Source organism: Protomyctophum bolini (assembly GCF_963924005.1).
Source record: "Protomyctophum bolini genome assembly, chromosome: 18".
Taxonomy (NCBI): Eukaryota; Metazoa; Chordata; class Actinopteri; order Myctophiformes; family Myctophidae; genus Protomyctophum; species Protomyctophum bolini.
This window is the reverse complement of record NC_137879.1, coordinates 37,956,248-37,977,981: the sequence shown is the minus strand read 5'-3', so window position 1 is coordinate 37,977,981 and position 21,734 is coordinate 37,956,248. Positions and strand designations below refer to the sequence as shown.

Here is a 21,734-nt window from a genome sequence, read left to right as displayed (position 1 = left end):
TTAGCATTGCGGCTGCTAGCTGCATGGTGTCGCGAGCAGGACTGGATCGAGCGCGCCATTTTGAACCGCGCGCGCTTCCCCCATGCACACGCCCCACGCACGCAAATTATTTCAATCTCCTTTAACTATCTCAGATCTGCATGGGCCCGCAGAATAAGCTATTTATTATTTATAAAACTGGTGTGAAGACGTCCTGGAAATGACTTTTTAAAAGATCATCATCCCCCATAATAATGGGCTGTACTGTACGTGATCTGGCCTAATAATAATATAGTCTGACTACTGGGGCAAGTTATTAATAAATCCCTGCCCGAAACCAGACACAGGTTATAATTGTGTGACGCGTTAAAAAGTGCAGCGATTCATTTGAAATCGCCCCCAGAAAAGGAAGTGTTATACTTCTCTGAGGGTTCTACAAGCTGCACCTCTTCAACGTTAAATATAAAAATATAAGACATGCTTATTAGACTTATTAGTGCTTATTAGTGCCTCAGTCCTCTAGTGCAGGGAGAGAAGAGCACTTAACAGTTTAAGAGCCATAGCCGTAATCCCGTAACCAATTTAACTATGCACTGGTAGCCAGAGCCGTAATCCCGAAATTAATCACTTTTAATTGGATTTCAATAGACGGGACTGTTGCGCAACTTGTGACTGCGACTTTAACTCGCATATATGGTAGGAACACTCTGAAATCATGTGCTAAAAAAACCCAACCCCAAATGGTTGCTTTTCTGCCGCCCCCTTGTCGTTGGTGGTAGAAAAAGCACCAAAGACGAAAGACAGGCTGGTTTGGTTGGCGCGCGAGAGAGACAGACAGACGAGTGAGTGACTCAGACTGGCTTTCTGTTCCCTCTCGCAGTCGCAACAGGCTGATTTCGTGTGTGTGTGTGTGTGTGTGTGTGTGTGTGTGAACGAAGAGAATCATACTAGCGATAACATAAACGGGGCAAGTGTTCGTCACGTAAGACGTAGGCCTATAACTAGCAAGCTCGTAAGACGTAACAAGAACACTTGCCCCGTTTCTGTTATCGCTAGTATGATTCTCTTCGCACACCCCGTGTGTGTGTGTGTGTGTGTGTGTGTGTGTGCAACACCCGACGTGCCTCCCGTCCCCTTCAATCTTAGCTCAAAGTTGAGCCAAAAGAGATGTCAGTGGGTGGAAAGAGAGACCCACGCAAATGATATTGTAAACGGGAGATTACGCAGTGTGATAAATCCACTGTAGGCGACTGGCCGATTACAGTTTGTCTTGTAAGAATGCCAGCGAAAAAAGAAACGCATGCTGCTCCCAGTCAATGTGTTTTATACTGTCATCTATGCATGATCATCTATGCATGATCTTGTCCCAAATGTGTCTGTCTCTCTCGCCCTCAAAGTAACCAACTAAATACTCGTTTGATCAAATGTAGCAATCACTCCATGCAAACACTAGTCTACTTGTACGGTACACACACACACACACACACACTTTCCCAAACATGGAAGATACCCCCCCCCTCGTGTGCGTGTGTGTGTGCTTTGGCAATGTAAACGTATGTTTTCTCATGCCAATAAAGCTCTATGATTGAGACCTCAAGCAGAAACAACACAAGAAACCTTCCCGTCAAACATCGATGTGTGTGTGCGACGGTGCGTAGCTCACCTCACGACCACCATGAACTAGTGAAGAAAAGTATATAATTCCAATCGGACATTGACTCACTCCCAGTCGCAACAAGGCAACAACCCAGAGAGTACTCGACACGCGTTGCCCGTGCATGCGCGCGCGCGTGCATGCGTATGCACGTGCGCGCGCGTGCACGTGCGCGCGTGCTGCGACTTTGCAACCAGCATGCAGCGCCAGCTGGTGCCACAGGGTGGTGCACCAACTCTGTCAAAACGATATTTTTATCCAGGGCCAGATTAGGTACTTGGGTACCCCTGGCCTGGAGCCAGGGGGCCCCTGTATAAACGGGGGGGCCCGTTTTTTTTTTTTTTTTTTTTTTTATATTTTTTTCTAGCTTTACAATTTAAAAAATGTTTTTCAGTAAAAAAGAAAAAAAACTTTTTTTTTCTTTTTTTTTTTTTTTTTTTTTCTTCCTTTTTTTTTTTTTTTTGTGAGAACAAGTACTGTGTGATATCACTGACATAAAAAATAAAAGTCTTTAGTGAGAATTCTGAGTGAGAAAGTACCTCACACTAAAATGCAGTTTTCTCAGCTTCCAGTTTCCAAGATGGCCGTTTTTATAAAACCAAGCTTCATTCAAAGGTCAATAACTTCAGAACGGTGAAAGCAAACGACTCACTTATTTTTTCTGGGCAAAGTAGAGTAGTAGATCTTTCATTTGAGATATGTGACATCATATTTTGGTATAGCACAACATATTCTGTGGGTCTTCAAAGATTTCTATATTGTATGAAAAAACTGGCACCTGTGACAAAGATGGCTGACTGACTGTGGCACTGAAGGAGTTAACCCCTAAACAAGTGACTATACTCAACCTTTTCAGAGAGACAGCGAGATTAATTCGTGGTGGTGACGACTCGCCACGACGTATTTTTTTACGCCATGACGTATTCTTCATTATCCGCCATGGCAGAACAAAATCCGCTGTGGCGAGTACAGAATCCGCCATGGCGACGACTCGCCACGACCTATTTTTTTACGCCATGACGTATTCTTCATTATCCGCCGTGGCGAGTACAGAATCCGCCATTGTTTATTTTTTTTTTGCGTGCCGTGGTGCAGGTTTTATTGTCCTAGTAATACTATTCTCGGAATTATTTCATCCTCTTGTAGCGTAACGGTTAGCGCTCTCGCCCCTATAGTCAAGGCACTGTGCCGGGCCAGGTTCGATTCAGGCAAAAAACAAACTTTTTTTTTTTAAAGTTATTTTTTTACCCGTACATACAGTGTGTGTGCGTGCGTGCGTATACAGTGTGCGTGCGTGTATGCGTGCGTGCGTATACAGTGTGTGTGTGTGTGTGTGTGCGTGCGTGCTTCATCGTATTTATTATTATTATTATTATTATTATTAATATGCAGGTAATAATAATAAATACGATGAAGCACGCACGCACGCATATACAGTGTGTGTGCGTGCGTGCGTATACAGTGTGCGTGCGTGTATGCGTGCGTATACAGTGTGTGTGTGTGTGCGTGCGTGCGTGCGTGCGTGCTTCATCGTATTTATTATTATTACCTGCATATTAATAATAATAATAATAATAATAAATACGATGAAGCACGCACGCACACACACTGTATACGCACGCACGCATACACGCACGCACACTGTATACGCACGCACGCACGCACACACACTGTATGTACGGGTAAAAAAATAACTTTAAAAAAAAAAAGTTTGTTTTTTGCCTGAATCGAACCTGGCCCGGCACAGTGCCTTGACTATAGGGGCGAGAGCGCTAACCGTTACGCTACAAGAGGATGAAATAATTCCGAGAATAGTATTACTAGGACAATAAAACCTGCACCACGGCACGCAAAAAAAAAATAAACAATGGCGGATTCTGTACTCGCCACGGCGGATAATGAAGAATACGCCATGGCGTAAAAAAATAGGTCGTGGCGAGTCGTCGCCATGGCGGATTCTGTACTCGCCACGGCGGATAATGAAGAATACGTCATGGCGTAAAAAAATACGTCGTGGCGAGTCGTCACCGCCACGAATTGATCTCGCTCCACCTGCCTTTTCAACTTCCAGAACTCTGCACAGTCTGCCCTGGAAACACCTCACTATACCTCTCTCTCTCTCTCTCTCTCTCTCTCTCTCTCTCTCTCTCTCTCTCTCTCTCTCGGTGGCAGCCTCAGATGGAACAGATCCTCGCCTCATTAATCAAACCTCATTTCGCACGCACGCAACGCACACACACAACACACGCAACGCACGCACGCAAAAGAAAAAGTCTCATTTCTTGCGTGTTTATTTGTGGGTCTCTTGTCATATTATCCTGCTGTCAGATGCAGTTATCCTCTCCGCCTCTCCCCTAACAGACCGGGGACTGTGTGCTGTCGAAAAGCCCCCACAGTGTGTGGAAGAAGCAGCTATACACACTTTATACTCTATAACCCGTTTAGCCCATTCTGACCTGAGATCAGATTCCTAATATACGAGGTTTCCACTGCATGGACACACACTGGTCTGATTATTAACCCATTCTGACCTGAGATCAGATTCTAAAAATGTCAGTCGTTCTTCGATTTTTCAAAAATAGCAGACCTACAAGCTCATAGCGCGCCACCGAGTGGCGCGCTACGAGCTTGTAGGTCTGCTATTTTTCAATAGCTAAAGCATAACATGACGCTATAACACCAAAAGGGGTTCCCGTTCAGAATGGGTTAGACCTGAAGCCCTTATTCTATGAAAAAAAAACTGTTTTCTGGAAAAAACCTCATGTTTCGGTGTTTCTTCTTTCACTTCTTTCACATCGAGGACCCCTAGAATGATCAATATTTGGCCACAGACGCCCACCTGAAAATATAGGGACCACCGCCCCGAAAGCAAGAGATTTGAGTTTGAAAACGTTCGCTCTGAAATGATTATGCATTCAAAGGTTTTCACGATTTTTCAAAAAAAAAATAGCAGATCTACAAGCTCGTAGCGCGGCACTCGGTGCCGCGCTATGAGCTTGTAGATCTGCTATTTTCCACCAAAAAGGGCTTCCCGTCCTGAACGGGCTAAAACCAAAACCTCCCCGAAAAAGAGAACATGTCCCCCTCTGAACTCGTCCCCTGCAGTCCCGCCGGGGTTGTTTTTTTTCCAGACGTCTGCATGTTGCTCTGCATGCGAGATGTTTTTATTTTTTATTATTTTTCGATCTTATGGGCCGGGGGTGCGGGGGGCCGCCGTGAGAGTGAAAGGTTGAGTAATGGGGGGGTCTTCTTCTGTTGCCCCGACGTCGTGTATAATGCAGTTAGTCGGGACCCCCCAGGAAGGGTCGCCTGATGAGAGCTTTTGAGAGCTTTTTTTTTTTTTTTTTTTTTTTTTAAAGGAGCATTCTGTGATTTCGGTTCGCCAAAATCAAAGATGTGCACATGCAGTGAGGGGGGACACAGGCCAACAGCAGGCACACCAAGGCCCGCCCCCGCTTGATTATGATTGGCTGAAGGCCCCTCTCTATCCTGACGCCGAAAAAAAAAAAAAAAAAACGTCTTTAAATAAATACTTTTTTTTTTTTTAAGTCTATGAGGAAAATTTATTATTTTCCGGGTCTCTCTCGAGGGGGGGGGTGGGACTGCGACACTCTATAGTGCGGACTTTTATTTTTTAAGACTACCCCAAAAGTCACCCCAAAATGAACCCGGAAGCAAAAAATCACCTAAAGCGATTGTGGCTATATATATATACACTGTAAGTCATAAGTCATCAGACGCATTCTAAGATAGAGTAGGTGATTTCACTTAATTCAAATATCACTTATTTTTTTTGTTTTGTTGTGATAATCCTCTCTACTATAGAGTGTGCTGACCATATAAGGAGTTCCTCCCTGTCCCCCAGTTAACCCCTGGGGGTCAAAAAACCGTAGGTTTCGTTTTTGACTCTCTATCCTGATTGGACGAAGGCTTATAGGTCCCACAGCCAAAAACGAAACCTAAGGTTTTTTGAGTGAAATCACTTACTCTACCTTTAACCGCGAGGTAGTGGCGGTTTAGTAATGCTCCGCTATAACATCGATGTCTCTGAACCCCCAATTGCTCCCCGGTGTGCAGGTTGGTGCCTTGCACGGTTTCCCCCGGCATCGGTGTGTAAATGTGTGTGTGTGAATGTGTGTGTGTGTGTGTGTGTGTGTGTGTGTGTGTGTGTGTGTGTGAATGGGTGAATGTAATGCACAATCTATATGTAAAGCCTTGGATAAATTGTGCTATATAAATGCACCATTTACCATTTAATATCAGTATCACACACACACACACACGAGCGCACACGCAGACGCACACGCACACGCACACGCACACGCACACGCACACACACACATTCACAAGTCTGCACTGAAGAGACATTCGTTCACTCATGGCTTTTGGCAACTAGTTTTGTTTTTTGTCTTGTAAAGCGTCCTTGGGTCTCTCGAAAAGGCGCTATATAAATGTATGAAGTATATAAATATATAAAGTTATAATTATTATTATTACACACACAACAATACCAGCCAGGTTGTTTATCTTCCAGACTATTATATGATCATTATGAGTCACTGTAGACTCGGCAAGAAGCAGTTTAACCCATTCTGGGCGGGAAGCCATTTTGGTGTTTTTAATGCATTATACCATATATAGCTATTGAAAAATAGCAGATATATAAGCTCAACCGAGTGCCTGCCTGCGCTATATGAGCTTGTATAGGTCTGCTATTTTTGAAAAAAACGTGAACATCGTGTGCCTCAAATCTTTCAATATATATAACGTTTTTAACTCAAATCTTTGTCTCTAAAAAATTTCATATATATTTTTTTCTTTTACATTTTTAAAATATATATATTTTTTAATTCCGACGTCAGGCCTAAACGGTTTAACCCATTCTGAACGGGAACCCATTTTGGTGTCGGCATCATGTTATGCTTTAGCTATTGAAAAATAGCAGATCTACAAGCTCATAGCGCGCCACCGAGTGGCGCGCTACGAGCTTGTAGGTCTGCTATTTTTGAAAAATCGAAGAACGACTGACATTTTTAGAATCTGATCTCAGGTCAGAATGGGTTCATCAGACCAGTGTGTGTCCAGTGGAAACCTCGTATGAATCTGATCTCAGGTCAGAATGGGTTAAGGAATGAAAGCCTTAGAAAGCCCCCCTGATATTTCATCTCACCGGTGTGTGTGTGTGTGTGTGTGTGTGTGTGTGGGCGATGGCGAGGCATGAATAATAGTTTCAAACCCCGGAGCTTATTGTTATGAAGGTGTAATAATATGAATATGAATTTGCATGCAGTGCTCTCCACATTTCAGTCATATTTTCCTTCCTTTATGCTCTCAGCTGTATGGTCATTAAATGTAGGTCATCATGACCCGAAAGAACAGGATTGGTGGAAAACAACTGGCTGAAGGAAATGAGGGTTTTCTTGTGTGTGTGTGTGTGTGTGTGTGTGTGTGTGTGTGTGTGTGTGTGTGTGTGTGTGTGTGTGTGTGTGTGTGTGTGTGTGTGTGTGTGCGTGTGCGTGTGCGTGCGCGTGCGTGTGTGTGTGCGTGTGTGTGCGCGTGTGCGTGTGCGTGGGCTGGCATCTCCCTTAGCTCATTAAACCGTTTTATCTTTTGTGCATATAAGAGAAATCTTATATCCTGTCTTTTTCATTCTGTTATAAATGTTCTTCTCTTTCGATACGGATACGGATACAGTAGCACATGGACGGAAAACTCCATCCAAATTGCGATTTAACTGCGATTCACCATTTTGACTCGATTTGAATGGATTCACAGGATACGTGCCCAGCTTCACGTCATTGGACGATTAGAGATTTGCGTTTGTCTACTACAGAAGTACAGAAGTGTGTCTGTCTGTCTGTCTGTCTGTCTGTCTGTCTGTACAGTACAGTACAGTACAGTACAGTACATGTACAGCATACTGTATATAAAATGTGACGGGGACACATTAGGGCAGCGTCGGCGTGTCTACTGTGTGTTTACAGTCGTCATCTGGACGACAGACTGCTGTATGGCAGTCTGCCGGGGGTCCCCTGAGGGCCCGATCGGGCCCCCCAGGCACCGATGGGAGTGTAGAGATATAACTGCTCAAGGAACGGAGATAAGAGAGACGTTGAGATGGGAGAGTGAGCCCACACGTACGCATAACATACTATACACGCACGCACGCACGCGTGCACATAGCCTACTGTACAAACGTGCGCTCACACACACACACACACACAGAAATGAGCAAATTGATGCCGCTGAGAATATTTAACCCATTTTGACCTGAGATCAGATTCTAAAAAATGTCTTTTACATCCTGACAGTTTTCTGAAAAAAGCTATGTTTCTATGTCAGTGGCTCTTCGATTTTTCAAAAATAGCAGACCTATACAAGCTCGTAGCGCGCCACTCTGTGGCGCGCTACGAGCTTGTAGATCTGCTATTTTTCATTAGCTAAAGCATAACACAATGCTAACACCAGTGCAATCTATCACAATGTGACTGGTAGGATATACGACCCTGTTGATGAATCACAGAGAGAGCCCCAAATTGTATAGGGATGATTCCTGCATGCGGTCTTATCTGGGCAGGTTTCTTATTATCGTTCCATCGATAAATGAGGGCCTTTGTCTGCATGGTCCCCCCAGAACCACAATCTTTTCTTTTTAGACTCCAATCTATGCATTATTATACACTCTCAGGTGGAAACTGTTCCTTAGACCGTTGTCTGTTGGCCATTGTGTTGCCTGACGGTATAGCACTGTGAAGAGAGGGGGGGGGGGGGCAGCGGACTGAACTCATGCTTCCTTCTATGCATGAGGAGTCCAAGCTGCTTCTTTTCACCCGACGGGGGAGAGTTTCCCCGGGCCGGACGTATATAGCGCGTGGAAGGAACACGTTATTTCCGACCAGTTTCCTTTCCATCAGGCGCCCCGGCTGGCCAGGGGGAGGCAGTTTAGTGACCAGGATTACTGCATGTTTTTGTGAGGGTACCTACCCTAGGGGACACGGGGAGAACATGTGAGGTTACCTACCCTATAGGGGACACGGGGAGAACATGTGAGTGTACCTATACCCTATAGGGGACACGGGGAGAACATGTGAGGGTATACCTACCCTATAGGGGACACGGGGAGAACATGTGAGGGTACCTATACCCTAGGGGACACGGGGAGAACATGTGAGGGTACCTACCCTAGGGGACACGGGGAGAACATGTGAGGGTACCTACCCTAGGGGACACGGGGAGAACATGTGAGGGTACCTACCCTAGGGGACACGGGGAGAACATGCACTCTGTGAAGAGATTGTAACCCGGGGTGGTGAGTGTGTCTCTGGTGTTCTGCTTATAGCCTTGGCTAACACCGCTAATTGGTGTATGTATAGGCTACTGTACCTGTCCTGCAGCCATCTGCAGTTCTGCACCGCTCACACACAAACACACGCACGCATTCAACGAAGATTATGACTGAAATATCGAGAGAGCACTGCATGTAAATCATCATATACACCTTCATCGTAATAATAAACTCCGGGGTTTGAACCTTGCTCAGCAGACAATACATCGCCCACACGCACACACACCGTTGAGATGAAACCTCAGAGGGCTTTCTAAGGCTTCCTTAACCCATTCTGAACGGGAACCCATTTTGGTGTTAGCATCATGTTATGCTTTAGCTATTTAAAAATAGCAGACCTACAAGCTCATAGCGCGCCACCGAGTGGCGCGCTACGAGCTTGTAGATCTGCTATTTTTGAAAAATCGAAGAACGACAGACATTTTTAGAATCTGATCTCAGGTCAGAATGGGTTCATCAGACAAGTGTGTGTCCCAGTGGAAACCTCGTATAAATCTGATCTCAGGTCAGAATGGGTTAAATGAACCGCGGTTACACTGCTTCTTGCCTATACTATACAGTGACTCATAATGATCATATAATAATGATCATACAGTAGTCTGGAAGATAAACAACGTCTAGTCTAGCCTGGCTGGTATTGTGTGTGTGTGTGTGTGTGTGTGTGTGTGTGTGATACTGATATTATAGGCTCGCCGGGGCATTGTGTTCTTGTACGAATAAATGCAGTCACACTTTCTTCGTTTGATCACGACGTCGATGTTAGCGCGGAGCATTACTAAATCACCACTATACGCACGCACGCACGCACACACCTGGCAGCCCTGTGCTACACCGATCAGTATCAGACGCGGAACAGTGAGTGTGTGTTGTGTTATACTTAAGCTATTGAAAAATAGCAGATCTACAAGCTCGTAGCGCGGCACTCAGTGCTTGTAGGTCTGCTATTTTAGAAAAATTGGCGCAAATCTTTGAACATATAATATATTCTTTTTAACTCACGTCTTTAACTCAAATCTTTGCTTCTGGGTGGTCCCTGCATGGAACAACATACTTTCAGATTTCAGATGACATTATGTTTCTGGGGGTCCTTGACATGAAAATGTTTGAGGAACGACTGACACAGAAACATGGGTTTTTTCATATAGCTTTCATATAGGACTTCAAACGACTGCAGCGCTCCCTCCTGCCCTGGGGGGGGAGCTGTTTGGAAATAACAATATTTCAGAAGCGGCTCCTTGGAGAGCAGCGATGGTGTTTATGGTTGCACGGCGTACAGTATATCTCGGGGGCCGTTTGAGTGAACGTCGTTCCGCAGTAACAGACCTATACTCGTTCCGCCGAGAGAGACCTCTCCTATACGGTTGAGTTGTAAAACAAAATACACTTCAGCTCTGAGCTTATAGCGGCGGGGAAAAGCACTCGCATGTTTTGCTTGAGTATAAAAAGTATCAACACCTGCCATGTAGAAATACTCTGTCAGTTAATGTGTCTTCTTCCACACGCGTGTGTTCTCCAGACTCGTCCAAGCTGCAGAACCCCAGCAGGAAGCAGTCTGTGTCCAGAAGTCTCAAGCACCTCTTCAACTCCTCCAACAAGTTTGTGAAAACCCTCAAAAGGTTGGTTGGTGTCTCTCTGTCTGTCTGTCTGTCTGACTGTCTCTTTTTTTTAAACAGCATTTAGCAATGCATGCTTTACATTTCAGTTTGCAATATGCACCTTTTTTTTCTTCTTTTTGCTGCCAAACAGACAATATAGACTGAGTCTATAACTGATATAGATGAGAAATAATTCATAATGATAATAATTATACATAAAAAATAAAAAAATAAAAAAATAAATAAAGAGACAAGAGAGAAAGGAGGGGGGGGGGAGAGGAGGAGGGGAAGGACTCGACGCATCACAGTTCAAGTACAAGTTCAGATTTGCCATACCAGACTACACCGGTATGGGTAATAGTTGCAAAGTAATCCATGTGGGGCTGGCGGACATTCCAAAAGTCCTGTTGCTTATTCTTAATATTATAATGAATTGTGTCTAGAGGAGTGTAACTATAGATAGTTCATTTAGCCAAACTGTAGGAGGGGTATAGAGGACTTCCAATGTAAGGTAAGGCAATTACATTTCTTTGCTGCTAGAAAAGCTAGGTCAAACCTAAACATAAAGGACAAAAAAAGAACGGCCTGAAAGATTGCAGCGAGTTAATTTCAGTCGTCTAGACCAAGTATTTTTTTTAAATAGGTGCTTAAGAAAGCCAAGTTCACCTTCGTGCCTGTGTCTATATCCAGGCTCTAAATGCCGATATAGGAGGAGGAGCTGGTAACTCGTCACCTGACTCGCTTGTATGAATTCGTTATCCAACTGTTCTGAAAATGTTATTAATTACAATGTTACACTGATACTGATTTATTGCTCTATGTGTATACTGTGTGCCTTTTTTTACTGTGTTTTTGTGTTTCGTGTTATACCTGCCTGTGTTATTGCCTTGCTTGTAAACCAAATCTGAGTAGGTGGTGACCAGGCTCTTCTCCTTGGAGATGAGACAATGTCTTCCGGGAGTGGGAACGAGTCTTAGTCTAGTCCGCGAGGAGAGAAAAGCGCTCTGATTAGCATGGCTTTTGTTTCTATGCTTTCATCATTATTTTCTTTCTTTCATTTTGTTCTTTTCTCCCGTGTTTTTTTAATGATTATACCAGCCAGACATTTCAATCAGTTATCTTTCATTGGTTGAACAATGAACACCGTACAAAATAATGACTTAAGGGCACACCACATCGCATCGCCGACGCATCGTGAGCTGTTATTTTCAAAAGAAAATGTATACAAAAGATTTGTATAACGGAGTATAGTTCTACAGTGCAGAATTGCTATACTTTTAACTCTTTCAGCGCTACCTGGTGCGGTCAACCGGTTTAGGCTCTGAGTGCCAATTCTCCCATTATAAAGAAAGAAAGAATTTGTAATTCTATGATGCATGTAATGTGCATGATGTCATCACCTGTACACCAGATTAGAGGAATTTTCAAAATATGGATAAAGAAAAAAAAATTAATAAAAAAAATTAATAAAAAAAAAAAAGAATTCCCAAGGGAAGTACGTCTTGACGCGCTGTGGCATCCATTACTGACGTTTATGGCTACTATAAACAGTTTTGAGTAAAAAAAAAAGAAATCATACGTTATAACCGCAGCGAATGTCGTTCTCTGCATTTGACCAATCGCTGTGGCCGGTGAGCCGCAGCCGTGCGCTGCCTGCGCTCGGGAAATCATTAGATTTAGTTCATCCCATTCCATAGCTTGTATAGGTTTGCTATTTTTGAAAAATCGTGAAAATATTTATTTAAGAAAACTAGAGGATTTTGAAGATTTTTTTTTAAAATTTTGAGGTCAGGCCTAAATGGGTTAAAAGCATGGCAAAAGAAATACAATAAAATACAATAAAATAAGCGTGTGTGTATATATATAAGCAACATCATAATCGGTAAAACATTCCATGTTAGAACTGAACAATAGCACCTGTCAGACCTATATACGCCTGGCTAATAAGCCAGACTCAAATCACACAGGCAATTTATTTTTGTTTTGTTGCCAACGGCTGATTCGGTCTGGGTTATTAGCCAGGCTTTGTCAGACCCACTCTAGTGATTTCTTAAGGCTCAAGGTTCCCTCATAGCCTCGGAAACCCAGACGCTTTTATGTCCAGGGAGGAAAAAAAAGTCCACTTCAATTCGGCATAGAGTATAGCGCAAACATCGCTCACTCTCTGCTCCTTTGTTAAATTGACACGCACACATGTACACACACACACACACTCCGCTCTCTCTCTGTCGCTCTAAGTAATTAGTCTCATGTCGCGCAGCTGCGCATAGTTTCTCCCGGCGCTAACCTGACGCTTGCCAGATCCAAGAAGCTTTGCTACACGAATTTGTTTCACAGCTTATTGGGATCTGGGATCTCGAGAAGCAAATTCGATGACGGGGCTGTTCCTTTTTTTCAAGATACTTGGTATAGATGATTGGATGGGACCAGTCTGTCTATCACCGTGCAAACACAACCAATCATATTGACGTGTCTATATATAGCTTCACATCCGGTTTCGCACATATCTCACGCTGATTGGTTCGGTATACGGAACGGATCGGTGTTATAGCTGAACTCCCTGAGAGATCCCAGATGGATGCTGTGTTTGGGGAACATGGTTACCCAATACCGCCCCCATCTGGCAGCGTCAGGTTAGCCGGGAGCTGCCTATATGCCATAGAAAGCATAGGTGAGTTCCAGGCTATAGGTTAGGTTCCCTCAGGCTCAGACAGAGTTGGGCTAAAGACGGCGTTCTCTGTCAGCGGCCCAACTCCGTTGGAATGACCTCCAACACTCTTTCAAACGGCAGCTCCACCCCATGCCGTCGGTCTTTCGGTCAGTTCAAAAAAGGAACGCTCCGGAACATTTTTTCACCTGTGATTGCTCGGCTCCTGTTTCAATTTTCTTTTTTATTGTGCTGGTTGTTCTGCATAAAGTTCCTTTGCGATTGATCCTGATTTATAATGCACTGTGTTGGATGTGTCGTTTTGGAGTTGGACTGTATTTTTGTGTATTGTAACCCATCGGCTACATTGAAAATGAGGGCTTGCCCTCAACTGTATTTCCGAGTATAAATAATAACGACAGTAGTCTCTCTCTCTCTCTCTGTCTCTCTCTCTATGTGCATCGGCATCTACCTGGCTGCGGTGTTCTACCATAAAGACAGTAGTCTCTCTCTCTCTCTCTCACTCTCTCTCTCTCTCTCTCTCTCCACCAGGGGCATCTACCTGGCTGCGGTGTTCTACAGTGCTAAAGACAGTTCTCTCTCTCTCCACCAGGGGTATCTACCTGTTCTACAGTGCTAAAGACAGTTCTCTCTCTCTCCACCAGGGGCATCTACCTGGCTGCGGTGTATCTACAGAGCTAAAGACAGTTCTCTCTCTCTCCACCAGGGGCATCTACCTGGCTGCGGTGTTCTACAGTGCTAAAGACAGTTCTCTCTCTCTCCACCAGGGGCATCTACCTGGCTGCGGTGTATCTACAGTGCTAAAGACAGTTCTCTCTCTCTCCACCAGGGGCATCTACCTGGCTGCGGTGTATCTACAGTGCTAAAGACAGTTCTCTCTCTCTCCACCAGGGGCATCTACCTGTCTGCGGTGTTCTACAGTGCTAAAGACAGTTCTCTCTCTCTCCACCAGGGGCATCTACCTGTCTGCGGTGTTCTACAGTGCTAAAGACAGTTCTCTCTCTCTCCACCAGGGGCATCTACCTGTCTGCAGTGTTCTCTACAGTGCTAAAGACAGTTCTCTCTCTCTCCACCAGGGGTATCTACCTGGCTGCGGTGTTCTACAGTGTTAAAGGCAGTTGTTAAAGGACAGTGTGATAAAGACAGTTCTCTCTCTCTCCACCAGGGGCATCTACATGGCTGCGGTGTTCTACAGTGTTAAAGGCAGTTGTTTAAGGACAGTGTTAATGACAGTTCTCTCTCTCTCCACCAGGGGCATCTACCTGGCTGCGGTGTTCTACAGTGTTAAAGGCAGTTGTTAAAGGACAGTGTGATAAAGACAGTTCTCTCTCTCTCCACCAGGGGCATCTACCTGGCTGCGGTGTTCTACAGTGTTAAAGGCAGTTGTTAAAGGACAGTGCTAAAGACAGTTCTCTCTCTCCACCAGGGGCATCTACCTGGCTGCCGTGTTCTACCACAAGGACAGTCTCCTGGTGACGGCCGAGGACCAGGTCCCCATCGTGGAGGTGGACGACTCCTACAGCAGTTCTCTCATGCAGGACTTCCTGTGGTTCACCAAGGTAACAAACCTTGGAGAGCTGCCCCAATTAACTGCTTCCTGATCCTATAGAGAGCGTTGCGGGAGATGGAGTCTGTCCCCGTTACAATGCGCTATAGAGCGTCTTAGTCCCACCCCCTTTCAGAACGACGAGTGGCCCAGGAAATGAATCCCAATGCATTTTGCCCATAGGCTTTATTATCAAGTATTTATTTAAAGACGGTTACGCCGCGGACAAAGCCAACTCGGTCTTTAAATAAATACTTTAAGAAAAGCCTATGGGGCGAAATGCATTGGGATTCATTTCCTGGGCCACTCGTCGTTCTGAAAGAGGCGGAGACTGCGACGCTCTACAGACCCCTGGGAGATGGAGTCTGTCGCCGTTACAATATGATATATATATATATATATGATTTATGATTCTGTGCCTATCGGGACATGCTGTAGCTCGGGCGGCGCTGAGTCGGCCCAAGCGGACTTTGCGACGCTCGGGGACTCGCACGGCGACTCGCGACTGGCTCGACAACTCGCGACTCGCACAGCGACTCCCGTGGCTCGCTTCCACTTGAGACGATGAACCTCCAATCCTGGTCTCTAAACTGCCTCCCCCTGGCCAGCCCGGGGCGCCTGATGGAGGGGAAAGGAACTGGTTGGAATAACGTGTTCCTTCCACGCACTATACGTCCAACCAGGGAAACTCCCCCCTGTCAGGTGTAAAGGAGCAACTTGGACACTCAAGCATGAAGGAAGCATGAGTTAAGTCCGTTGCTCTCCCCAGGTTGGCGGAGGGTGTGTAGAGCCCAGGATCACATTAGATGATTGACACAGGGGTGAAAAATGGGTTACAAAATCGTCGGATAAAAAAATATATTAGGAGACGATGAACCTCCCACATGTTGACGTTTAGTTTCACTATAACTCACAATGCCTTTTGGGGAGTTTATAGACACTGTTGTTACTGTTAATCTCAACCCATTTTGGGGCGGGAACCCCTTAGATCTACAAGCTCATGTAGCGCTACAAGCTTGTAGGTCTGCTATTTTAGAAAATTTACTTTGGGTTTTTGTTGTGTTGTGGTTGTGTTCTCTTTCTCTCTCTCTCTCTCTCTCTCTCTTTTTCTCTCTTGCTTTTGAAACTATAAAATCATTTGATACTCATTAACCTCTACTTCCTTTCCGTCTCTTTCTCTCCGTGTTCGTGTGTGTGTGCGTGCACATGCGCGTGTGCGTGCGTGTGTGCGTGTGCGTGCGTGTGTGTGTGTGCGTGCGTGCGTGCGCGTATAGTTGTCGTGCATGTGGGATGACGTCCGGTGGCTGAGACAGAGCATGTCCGTGTCCATGTCCTCCTCTTCCACGTTGCAGGCCAGACACAAGATGCTGACCGCTGCTGGACAGCTACAGGTCAGCACGCACACACACACACACACACACACACACACACACACACGCGCGTGCGCACACACACGCACACATTGGTAGACTTCACATACCAGACCATGTCTGAAATAAATGTCAGAGCTGAAATCGACATAATAATAATTAAATTAATATTCTTATTATTCTCAGAAGCTCTCGAAGGAGCTCGCAACCTGGGCCGTGTGCACTAGTCAATTCAAGTATTATTATTATTATTATTATTATTATTATTAACCCATTTTGGTGCGGGAACCCCTTTTGGTGTTTCAAGCATTATGAACATGTAGCTCTGGTATTTTTGAAAAATCGTGAAAATGTGCCTCAAATCTTTGAATAGCGGTATATATATTATTATTACAGAGTGATTTTAAACTCAAACGTTTTAACATTTTAACTCTTAAATCTTTGCTTCTGGGGAGGTCCCTGGAACAACATATTTTCAGATGGGGGGGGGGGGTGGGCATATTACATAATAATGTTTGGGGTCGGCCTTGACATGAAATATTGCGCATCACTTGATACAGAAACATACGTTTTTTTCAGAAAACTGTCAGGATTTTGGAAGACAATTTTTTTTAATTTCGACGTAATTTCGACATATTAATTGTCTCCTCCTCCTCCTCAGAACCTCCTGGGAACTCACAACCTGGGCCGCGTGCACTACGAGCCCATCAAGGACCGCCACGGCAACGTGCTGCTGGTGACCATCAGAGACATGGACGGGCCCTACTCCTTCTTCGGGGGCAAGTGGATGCAGGTCAGTGTGGCGCTGCTGGTCAGTGTGGCGCTGGTCAGTGTGGCGCTGGTCAGTGTGGCGCTGGTCAGTGTGGCGCTGTGTAAAGCGTTGCTTCTCAAACTTTGTCACGTCAAGGACCAGCTCGTAGCTCGTAGCTCATAGCTCGTAGCTCGTAGCTCGTAGCTCGTAGCTCGTAGCTCGTAGCTCGGTGGCGCGCTACGAGCTTGTAGATCTGCTATTTTTCAATAGCTAAAGTACAACATAACGCTTAGTTAAAACACCACAAGGGGGTTCCCGTCAGCTCTGTATACACTTCGGCCATTTGAAAACAGCTCACAATGCGTCGCGAACATCTTCAAAAGATTCGCATACATTCGAAAACTTGAAACGGGGAGACATTCTATGCATAGTGTCTTTTATACTTTTCATATAACTTTGTCAACTATACAAGTACATTTTGAATTCCCCCGGTACTTTCACTTCACGGGACGGACTATATTTCCACATTGCAGTATTTTATTCAACGTGTTAAAATGGTAACACGTGGTGAATAAAATATCACCCCATCTCCATCTCGCCACCACTACTCTACCTAGCTGTAAAATAAAAAACATATAATTCATGCTGGTGATTATTTAAAAGGTATTTATCATATTAATGTGTCGTTGTTAGTCGACTCTGTATATCCACGGGCATAATAATAGCATGTCTGATGGCATTAGAAAACATGGGGCTACATGGAAGAAAATGTGTTTAATAAAACGAAATGAACTGCGAGAAGGGTCCTAAATTAACGTAATTCATGTTGTGTCCAGGTAATTAACCCATTCTGACCTGAGATCAGATTCATACGAGGATTCCACTGGACACACACTGGTCTGATGAACCCATTCTGACCTGAGATCAGATTCTAAAAAATGTCAGTCGTTCTTCGATTTTTGAAAAATAGCAGACCTACAAGCTCGTAGCGCGCCACTCGGTGGCGCGCTATGAGCTTGTAGATCTGCTATTTTTCAATAGCTAAAGCATAACATGATGCTAACACCAAAATGGGTGCCCGGTCAGAATGGGTTAATCTAGATCGACGACTACTATACAAACAAATAAATCTGTATATACAAGATCATTTCAGACTTCAGAGAGGGAGGGAAATACTAAATTAACTGTTAACTTTTAATTAAAACATTAAAATGTGAGTATACTTTTTGTGTTTTCCCTGCAGGTGACCAAGCTGCAGAGCCAGCGGAAGTCCCTGTCCACGCCGGAGGAGCCGTACGCCCTGGACATCCTCATCATCACCATACAGGTGTGTTACTTACTGTATACGTACTGTACAGAGAGTCGCGCTTGACCGACAGAGAACCCGGAAGTGTCAGTGGCGTGCACAGATATAGACACTAGTTGTATACAGTTGTACACAGTATGTTGGACCATGGTGACGTTGATCAATTCTTGATTTAAAAAAAAGCTTCTATTATTTATGCCCCAAAATCTATACATCTCACACTATTAAGGCAACCGGCCGGTTCTACTTTTTTCACTTGAGCACCTGCCCCTCTAAATGCCTGTGCACACCACTGCTGAGTGTGACGTCACTATTTTTAAATAAATAAAAAAGAGAACATAAAAAAAACCTTCAAAAAGTATAAACTGGCTTTCCCTACATAACCCCCCCACACACACTGACACACCCCCTTCTTGTTTGTCCCTCTTTTGATTTTGATTTCTAGTTTTTAAATAGTTTTCTAATAAATATGTCTGAACTCTTTCTGTAAAGCGACTTTGGGTACCCAGAAAAGCGCTATATAAATCGTATATATTATTATTATTATACGTACTGTACATTTATTCGAATTGTTATTGCAATTCACGATCCTGCGTTCGCTTCCCGCGTTCGCGCGCGGCGTCCTACTTGTGTCTTACTATGGTTGTGACCCTGCCCTCTTTGTCTCTGTGTGTCTCTCTCTCTCTCTCTCTCTCTCTCTCTCTCTCTCTCTCTCTCTGCGGGGGGTGGGTCCAAGGATATCTTGGCGTTATCGCGAGACTTTGCGAGACTTTGCGAGCCCTCCATCCAATTCAATTCAATTCAATGGGCTTAAGTTATTGGCATGAGAAAACATACGTTTACATTGCCAAAGCAGCGCGTCCTACTTGTGTCTTACTATGGTTGTGACCCTGCCCTCTCTCTCTCTCTCTCTCTCTCTCTCTCTCTGTCTCTCTCTCTCTCTCTCTCTCTCTCTGCGGGGGGTGGTGGGTGGGTCCATGAAGGACATCTTGGCGTACCAGCGGCGCAGCGTCCACAGGCTGAGCCCGGGCCTGTACCTGGCCTACCTGAAGCTGAGCAGCTCCGTGGACCAGATCAAGGTGCTGGTGTCCCAGAGGACGCCCAACGTCCTCTGCCACGCCCGCGTGCGCGACAACGCCAACGTGTCCAGGTAATTAACCCATTCTGACCTGAGATCAGATTCATACGATGTTTCCCACTGGACACACACTGGGTCTGATTATAACCCATTCTGACCTGAGATCAGATTCTAGAAAAATGTCAGTCGTTCTTCGATTTTTCAAAAATAGCAGACCTACAAGCTCGTAGCGCGCCACTCGGTGGCGCGCTATGAGCTTGTAGATCTGCTATTTTTCAATAGCTAAAGCATAACATCATGCTAACACCAAAATGGGTTCCCGGTCAGAATGGGTTAAAGGGCTACACACACACCGTCTGCGAACGCCTCACGCCTCTGTTATTTTCAATGAACCTTATCGCACACCGGCGGCGGCGTCGTCCGACGCGCGTGCACGCCTCCTCGCCTGACCCTTTCCGATACGCCATTGTTCTATTTTCCAGGCGTTGCCCCGTGGCAACACGCCTGTGCCGCGTCGCTTATAACGAGGACGGACGCGCCGCCTCACAGCGACCCACGACGCCAGTTTGAACCCATTTACGACTGACGTCGACGTTGATTTTTTTTTTCTTTTTTTAAATCATGGCAGTTTTCTGAAACACCGATGTTTCGTATATCAGTGGTGCTCAATATTTCATGTCAAGGACCCCAAACAGTATATGTATTTGGCCGCCGACCCCGATCTGTGTGTGTGTGTGTGTGTGTGTGTGTGTGTGTGTGTGTGTGTGAGGCACATGGCACGCTATATATGTGCACAGAGCGTGACAGTATTAAAAGCTTGTGGATCTATTTAAAAATAAATAATCTTGAAAACATTTGGAATATTATTGAAACATTTTAATAATCGCTCAAAAATCAATTTTCTTTGTATATATCATCTCCTCATAATGTCAACAGTATACAGTATGTGTACCATCACCATGACACTTTACTGCATAGTTACGGCGTTGCTGTGTCTCACAGCCGTAAAGCGTGAACTCTTGTCTTATCGCGAGACTTTGCGAGACTTCGCGAGCTCTCCATCCAATTCAATTCAATTCTTTATGCTTTATTGGCATGAGAAAACATACGTTTACATTGCCAAAGCAGAAAGAACAATACAACAATACAGCAAATACAATCAAAACAAAAAATTATGTACATTTGAAGTTCAGAATCTTCAATAGATCAAATTACTATTGTTATTATGTACCAAGGTCACTCGTTGCAGCCAGGTATAGTGCAGGAATATACACAATGATTAGTCTTTATAGGTGGTTGTGTTCCATTTGATATCCTTCTCCTATCACAGCAACTCACAAATCTTGCTGCTGTGTTTGCACATTGTTGTACTTCGCCCATGCAGCAGATATGGGAGTTTTTTTTGTCGTCGGTCATGTTTTCAAAATCTCTGTGTGTGTGGTTGTAATCTGTGGGACAGTTTTAGTTTTTTTCGTACTTTGTTTTATTTGTGGGTTAGGATTAGCGTGGCTTACATGCTGCCGTACGGAGCTGAAAACTGCCGTAAAACTTGAAATTAATCTAATGAATTTAGAAGGATTATTATATTATAAATATCCGAAAGGCATATTGATGAAAAACTAAAACTAAGGGTGTTTTGTCTATAATTTCAGTTAGTTTTGAGGACACACAATACAGTTTCAGTTTAGTTATAATTATTTTAATTTATTTTTAGTTTTTATTTGTTTCAGTTAACTAAAATGTTTTTTTTTTTATTCTAGTTTTCGTTTTTTAGTTAGTTTTAGTTAAAGGTAGAGTAAGTGATTTCACTTAATTCAAATATCACTTATTTTTTTGTTTTGTTGTGATAATCCTCTCTACTATAGAGTGTGCTGACCATATAAGGAGTTCCTCCCTGTCCCCAGTTAACCCCTGGGGGTCAAAAAACCATAGGTTTCGTTTTTGACTCTCTATCCTGATTGGACGAAGGCTTAGGTCCCACAGCCAAAAAATGAAACCTAAGGTTTTTTGAGTGAAATCACTTACTCTACCTTTAACTATTATAACCTTGGTCCACATACGTCCTATATCTCCATATGCTGTTTGTGTTTTGCTTCGCAAATAAACGCCCCACCAACAAACAGAGACAGTGTAGTCTTGAGTGCTAGTCCAGTCGGATTTGGCTGAACGCTCCGGTTTTGAATTCAGAAAGTCAGGTGGAAAAAAATATATGGATGATGGATGATTCCCCGCAGCTGGGAGAGAGAGGGAGAAATCGAGAGAGATGTAGGCAGAGAGAGAGAGAGAGAGAGAGTCATATTCCATTGAGTGTTTCACATACTGTAGGAGATGTGTGCATCATTTATTTCAGTGGTCAAGGACCCCCAAATTGTATACTGTATGTCCCCCCCCCCAAAACTCACGTTCAAGTATTTTTCTCTCGGAAACCATAAGGGCTACAGT

At 44.4% G+C, this 21,734-nt stretch overlaps 1 protein-coding gene across 1 annotated transcript in view; it reads left to right on the top strand.

Annotated features, from left to right (window-relative positions):
* Nucleotides 1-21,734, top strand: part of ankfn1a (ankyrin repeat and fibronectin type III domain containing 1a) — a gene marked incomplete at its 3' end in the record, with an annotated part of 221,248 nt that overhangs the window by 176,503 nt on the left and 23,011 nt on the right. The window contains exons 11-16 of the mRNA XM_080790134.1: nucleotides 10,495-10,594; nucleotides 14,668-14,800; nucleotides 16,062-16,178; nucleotides 16,819-16,950; nucleotides 18,152-18,235; nucleotides 19,198-19,364. Coding sequence (XP_080646260.1) covers nucleotides 10,495-10,594; nucleotides 14,668-14,800; nucleotides 16,062-16,178; nucleotides 16,819-16,950; nucleotides 18,152-18,235; nucleotides 19,198-19,364 — 733 coding nt within the window. The remainder of the gene's footprint in view (nucleotides 1-10,494; nucleotides 10,595-14,667; nucleotides 14,801-16,061; nucleotides 16,179-16,818; nucleotides 16,951-18,151; nucleotides 18,236-19,197; nucleotides 19,365-21,734) is intronic.